We start from the raw sequence: 6993 nt of genomic DNA, 5'->3' as shown, positions 1-6993 counted from the left end.
GTGATTTGTTTACAATTTTTAAAAGGTGATTTTAAAAGTAAGTCTGTTACTGACATGGATCGAGGAATTTAATTTGCACAATATGAGACACGATTTCCTGATTTGGTAAATGGTAAATGGGTGAATGATATTGGGTTAGTATTTTATATGTGGCGATTGTAAGATTTTGTAAAACAACTTGGATGGGTTTTATATACTTTATTTATATGGAATATGCTGTGTATAAATAAATACAAAGTAAATTAATTTTCAAGCCCTAAATCCATTAGTCATCTTTTATCTCGGTGTATAAGTAATCCATGCACCACCAACCAGTCTTGGCATGAAGCTCCTAGGGTCCAATTTAGGGTCTGCATCCTTCCCTTCAGAAATTTTCAATTTGAAAGATCTCACGACTGCCATTACACTCGTCTTGATTTGCAAGAAGGCAAATCTTTGGCCTAGGCAAAGTCTGAAAAGATAATAAACAAAATATAATAGAATGAGGACCAATGATGATTTGCAAAGCTTTGATTGAATTTTTTAACACTTTTAAAATCACGGAGGTAAATTTTAATGGAAACTACTTTTTTAGATGTTTTCTATGATGACTACTTCATTCCATAGTAATAAAAAATCTTTGATCGAAAGCTGGTCGTAAACTTTAATGGTAACTACTCTTATTTAGGAGTTTTCCATGAGTACTTCATTCCTGGATGATAATACAAGCTTTGACTTAAAGCAGGTTTTAAATTTTGATAAAACCTACTTTTTGTGGTCTATGATGACAATTTTATTTATTCTCCAATTCTCTAAATTTGTCATTATGAGCCCAATACATTTTCTTTACCTCTGATCTTTACGATCAACAAAGAATCTTCAGTTCTAATCTGTGACTACTATTTTTAACCTGCACAAGTTTTGTCTATAATTTATATACAGAAATCAACTAATTATTTACCTTGGTCCTGCCCCCCATGGGAAAAAAGCATCTTTCGTAAAAGTCTCTGTAGAACCTTCAAAAAATCTTGATGGATCAAACTTATCAGGATTGGAGAAGTACTGCGGATCCCTAGAAACCGTTCACAAATTGATTAATAATTGATACATATTATAGAATATTTTAATTATTTATACTTGTGGAATGATCCAATAGCTACATGTACTGAATCTCCTCTTTTTATTCCGATTGCCCTTTTAGGGCCTCCTTCAAATGGAGGCAACTCGTAATCTTCGGTGCAGGTTCTTGGAAAGGCTGCTACTATTGGCCATTTGCGTAATGTTTCTAAAATAATAATAATAATAATAGCATTAATATGACCGTTATCAAAACGCCTTGTCTAGTAAGGTAATTGGCACTTCTGAAATTTTGGTGCAATAGATTCTAAAATATATCATGAGTTGGTGTAATTAAATTGTCAATTATTTAGATCCTGTACAAATTTGTTTGTTTTGGATTTCCTCATAGTTATTAAAACTATAAATTTTTCAAGAAACCAATGAGAACACTTTTATCCATCTCTACGTTATCAAATTTTCTTTGTTCTTTTTTCGTAAATACTGACCCATGATTTTTTTTATTACCATTAATAACAGCATCCAAATATGTCATCTCAATCATTGCATCATAAGTGACTTTGTCTTCGTGACCTTTCAGCACTTCTTCAATTTCCTTCACCATTCTATCTTGGACATCAGGATTCTTGGCAATCTAAATAAAAAAATTTAGTGAATGTCATTTTTAATAATTGACCAAAATCTTCAATACTAAATTTTTACCTCATACAAAGCTAAACATATAACTGATCCTGAAGTTTCAAATCCATCCAGAAGAAAGCTGGTGCATTGTGCTGCTATATCTTCCATGGTAAATTCTAAAAATATGAAAAACACATAAAAATTTCTGTAATTTTTTTAAATAGATTGTTATCATTTACTCTGTCCATCTGTCTGATCGTGCAATTGCATAAGATTTTGCAGGAAATCATCTCTTTTGATTTTGTTATCCTTTCGATATTGGACTGTGTCCTGGACCATTTTTATTATCCAATCTGTTACTAGTTCAGGAACAAATCTGAAAGGATAGAAATTGATTTGAGAGGAAAATATAAAATATTACTGAACATTGACAGGTTGTGAAAATTTTACTGTGGTAATTGAAACAAGAAATATTTCAAAGCTGTTACACAGGGTCAGGATTAGATGGCTTTTCCTGCTTACCTTATGTTTATAAATTTAGATAAAATTGGAACTGCTGTAACTAATGTTATATTGATAGATGTCCAAGTTGTGGGTTCGAAGATTTTTTTGCCCATTTCCCTGAAAATTGAATCTTCCCTAAAATTGTTCAAACAATTTGCCTCCAATCCAAAAGCACATGATGCTATGACTTCGGTTGTGTATTTGTTACTTAACTAAAACAGAAAAAAAATATTTTGCATCTTTGGCACTTTTGAACAGCTGATCTATACTTTGGTCTATAATTTAACGTAAAAAGCAAAATGAAAAATCAATTATTACCTCTCTTGTTTCCAATCCAGTAGTTGATGATCCTTCTGCATTTCTGATATGTTTGACCAGATCTTCACATGTTTTATACAGCAATGGAAAAACCAATCGAATCTGAAAAAAATTTGTGGTGAATGGAATCGTGCCTTAAGGCAAATTGCTGGAACTTTCCGTACCGTAATGAAATATTTGAGGAATATTAAATGTTTTCAAATATATTATTACAAATGCTGTAGCTATCATTATTTTTGCTATCTTATTATATCTGAGCAAATCAAATGTAAATCATAAATCAATTTATCTCCAGAACATTAACAATCGTCATTTAATTTCGAATTCAATTTAAAAAAAATAGTTGCCTAATAATTAATTTCCACAAAATTGAAAAAGTGCTCCCGTGTAGTCACAGTCTAATTTGCATTTGCAAATAATTCTGTGCGGCATTTTCACTTATACTGTGCTTAGCTTGGCGGCATTTTCACATTTTTCAATGAAAAATCATTTCAGTGAAAACTCACAAAATTGGAAAAGTTCTCCAGTACGTAAACAGTCTAAACGCACTTGGGTAAACATTTGTACCAGATTGGCGCTTAGACTGTGTGCTTACTGGGTAATTTTTTGAATTTTTAATCCAAAATTACAAAAATATTTTTTGGAAAATAAGAAAAAATGTAATAATTTTTTATCTTCAAAAGCAATTAATTGTTTTGTCAATACAAGCAGAAAGTTTGTTAGATCATTCAAATCCGATACTCCGTTCTCTCAAAACTCGATTTGTATTTTCTGCACTCTTGGCTGCGTATCTCCGTAACAGCTAGACCTGCCTTTGCCAAAAACTAATCAGCACATCTCCCTATCAATAGGGATCAAATGTTTTTTAAATCATTCAAATCGGTTGATCCGTGCGCCCGGAAACGTGGACGAAAAAATGCGGACATACAAAAACACACATACATCCATTTTTTCTGAGGTATGCCAAAATGTTCAGAAACCTTCAAAACGTCGAGAAATGCGAGAAAAATTATTTCCGATTTTCGGCCCATTACTATGACTACCCTACGAGAAGTTAATAAATACCAGTAGTACAACCTTAAGCTAGTTCCAATAAAAATTCTAACGTTTTGCTAGTTTTGGTCAAAAATGCCTTATGGATCAAGATTTTTGAAAAAATGTGGTTAAGATATGAAAATAATCTCAAGAACAAAGAGGTTTTGAAACCAAAGTTCTCATATTTTGAGGTTATTTCATTCACCAACCTTTCCGGAAGACAGCATGGGCGCAACCTTCTCTCTATACTCTCTCCATTTTTCTCCTTTCATCATAAAAATATTCTTCTTCAGAAGAATATCATCATCAGTACAATGCAAATCAGTATCCTTAAAATAGTTAAAATCCTTCACCAGAATCTGCCTCGCCAGTTGCAGATCTCTGATGACGAAAACTGGTGTGCAGAACCGGTAGAAACCAAATAGGGAAAATCAGGAAACTTCCTAGAAAAATCAGTAAATAAAATAAATTTTGAATCTATTTATTATTTGAGTGTGTCCTTTATCTTACTGATAAATTTCGTGCATAACGTCAATGATGTGTCTCTTCTGCAAAATGCAATCTAGCATGTTGCCCACCAAGGGCAATCCCTTTTCGTGGGGACACGTCTCCAACGAAATTGTCCAAATGTGTATTTGTAGTGGACGTAGACCAGAGTCATCAGGATCATTACTAGCGAAAGTATGATCATCTGAAATTAAAAAAAAAAATAAAATTAAAAATAAATTTAAAACTGGATCAGAAATTTAGGATTAGAAAACAACTTCTAAATGTGTTTTGTAAGTTACTATACAATTTAGTTATCGATTACATTTATTATTATAAATAGTGGATAGCGCGCACTTACCTTGAATTGTTATATTTATATTATTAATACACTTTTTTTTATTAATTTCTAATAGGTATTTTTATAAAAATATCGAGAAAGTGTTTCTAGCATTTTCATATACGTACTACTGTGAAATCAAAGGACGAACTATTTACAGAATTGAAATCGGTACCACTTATTATTTTAAATTGGAGTTAATCAAATCATTTAAATGCAGAGTCGAACTGGAAAAGAAATAATAAAATTTAAATACATTATGCATTATGAATCTAATTTTTAATGAAATTATATTTTTTTACATAAATAATTTAGAAAATTTACAGTAATTTATTCAAGTAATTAAAAAATTGATAATTAATTTTTTCAATGTCATTTTTTTTGTTTGTTTTTATTAATCTTTCGTAGGGTAAGTTATAGTAATGGGCCAAAAATCGAAAATGAAATTTTTTACATATCTTCACGTTTTAGAAGTTTCTGAACATTTTGGCATTCCTTAGAAAAAATGGATGTGTGTGTGTGTAAGAGTGTATGTATGTTGTGTGCGGATGCAAATTTTCGTCGACGATTTCGGGAACACTGTTCAATCGATTTCAATGATTCAAACAACATTTGATTCCTATTGATAAGGAGACGAGCTGATTAGTTTTTGACGAAAACAGGTCTAATCGTTTGGGAGATACGGGGCAAAAAGTGCCAAAAACGGTAACTCAGTTTTCAAGAGAACGCAGCTTCCAATTTTAATAATTCAAAAAACATTTTACTTGTATTGACAAGATGAAAAACTGGAAAGGCAGGTCTAGCGGTTTCGGAGATCTAGTAAAAAAAATTTTAAAAAATTATTAAGATTTTAATAATACGTATACATTTTGTTTACATTTCTATGGGTTCCGTAACATCGTTTGTCCGTACTATGGCGACGCGGCGCTTACGCGCTTCGATATTTGAAAATCTTGCGATGCTTTGAAAAAAAATTTGAAAATTTCCAAAATATTTTAAAATAAAAAAAACATTTATTTCAAAAAAGTCGATTTTTGTCAAAAATTTAAAATTTCTCAAAAATCTAATATTTTCAAAGTTTAAAAAAAAAAATATTTTTTTGGCACGGGAAGCTCCAGCAATTTGTCTTAAGGCACGATGCCATATACCACTAGTTTCTATTAATAATTTGTCAAAAAACCTTATATCCATAACATTTCTATTCTACCCGAGAATTTTATTCAAAATCTGTAAAATCCAAAAATAAAACCCAAACTTTTCAAATTATACATCTATATATTTTGCAAATACATTTTCAACATATTACATTATATATAATTTATCGATATATAATTAGTCATTTAATATATATTTATCTTAACTTACATTTGCAATAATAAATATATTTCAATATTAATAATAAATTCATCAATTTCATTACAACTATATATTTCACAAGCATTTTTGTGCAGAAGTATACTCTCTAAAAATGGATCAGTAAATTATTGATATAAATTTTTTAAATACACAGCCCTGGATTTAAGTACAAAATAATAAAAATACATAAACTAATAAATAATGGAAATAATAATATTTGTTGATAAAGTTTTTTAGTGATGGATTTTCAATTTTATAAGTGGTTATAGAACTTTCATCTAAGTTTACCCATATTTTGCCCATATGTCATATTGTAGTTATGATTAGAATTTTTGAAAAATTGTTGGTCAAGATTTTATCTATAATTTGTTTTGGATCGGATTTTTGGATTTATGAAAGAGAGGAGAAGAAACTTAGCAATCTGAAATAGAAACTTGTAGAAAAACTGTCTATTATTTTGGATCTTGAACAAATGATTAAATCTAAAGTAGGTGTGCCATGTCGCAAAATAAGACATTTCCCAAAATACTATTCTTGTGGCTGAACTTTATAAAATCTTTCCTACTAGGAAATAAAATATTATGGTGCAAATGATGAAAAAAAATGTGTCAATCAATTTGTTGTTGTTGGTGTCTATATTAAAAAATTGTTTTATTCCATAAGCACTAATTTATTCTAGAACGAGTTATGTCGTTAATTATCAAATCGCTAAAAACGAAAGTGGATATATAATCTGTAATGATTCAATACCTAGAATGGATTCTTATGTGATCTATTTAATATTTCTTATTTTCCACGATTTTTTTGTTGGAACATAAGGACTACAAAAAGTTCATTTGTCAAAAAATCCATCTTGAAGGATTCTCTCATAATAATAAATGGAATACCTTAAAAAAATTTCTTCTGTTTATATATAGATCATAGATAAGATTGCAAACACGTCCAATTTTCCATTACATAAATTTTAATTATTTTTCCTCTCGATAGAGGCGCCACTAACTTTAGCACGTAAATTTACTCCTGGGTTTATTCTAGATAAATTTATATGAATATATATATAGAAAAAGTAAACCTCATTAATTTGAATAAATGAAATGATACGCGTATAAAATATTTTTCAACTACATCACAAATATGTTTTCACAAAAATAATTAATAAAAAAATATATTACCGTTATTATAATAAGAAAATCAGTTGCTTAAAATTTCGGGACAGTAGACCCTCTGTAAGTGGGGAAACATTAAAACAGGGTAAGCACTTTTGTACTCTGTTCTCA

General features: G+C 29.8%; 1 protein-coding gene across 1 annotated transcript; it reads right to left on the bottom strand.

Moving 5' to 3' along the window:
* Positions 1–276: 276 nt before the first annotated feature.
* Positions 277–3930, bottom strand: LOC113378211 (cytochrome P450 6k1-like). Its single transcript, XM_026618742.1, has 9 exons — positions 3744–3930; positions 2500–2601; positions 2200–2393; positions 1917–2053; positions 1759–1853; positions 1564–1690; positions 1117–1264; positions 941–1051; positions 277–451 (listed from the first exon to the last, which is right to left on the bottom strand). The coding sequence occupies exons 1-9, from the start codon at positions 3807–3809 to the stop codon at positions 277–279; spliced, it is 1155 nt and encodes a 384-aa protein (XP_026474527.1). The 5' UTR covers positions 3810–3930.
* Positions 3931–6993: the final 3063 nt, after the last annotated feature.

The sequence above is a fragment of the Ctenocephalides felis genome, unplaced genomic scaffold (genome assembly GCF_003426905.1).
Source record: "Ctenocephalides felis isolate EL2017-DRISC unplaced genomic scaffold, ASM342690v1 CF-g0.4_SCAFFOLD_00845, whole genome shotgun sequence".
In the NCBI taxonomy this organism is placed as follows: Eukaryota; Metazoa; Arthropoda; class Insecta; order Siphonaptera; family Pulicidae; genus Ctenocephalides; species Ctenocephalides felis.
Note: the sequence above shows the minus strand (reverse complement) of the source record. Positions and strands in the feature narration are given on the sequence as shown.

Bases quoted from the DNA above. Each gene is read 5' to 3' on its own strand.
- LOC113378211 (XM_026618742.1), bottom strand. From the start codon at position 3,809: ATGATGAAAGGAGAAAAATGGAGAGAGTATAGAGAGAAGGTTGCGCCC. The intron at 2,602-3,743 runs GTTGGTGAATGA...AATTTTTTTCAG, and splicing joins CCATGCTGTCTTCCGGAAAG to ATTCGATTGGTTTTTCCATT. The intron at 2,394-2,499 runs GTAATAATTGAT...TTTCTGTTTTAG, and splicing joins CTGGATTGGAAACAAGAGAG to TTAAGTAACAAATACACAAC.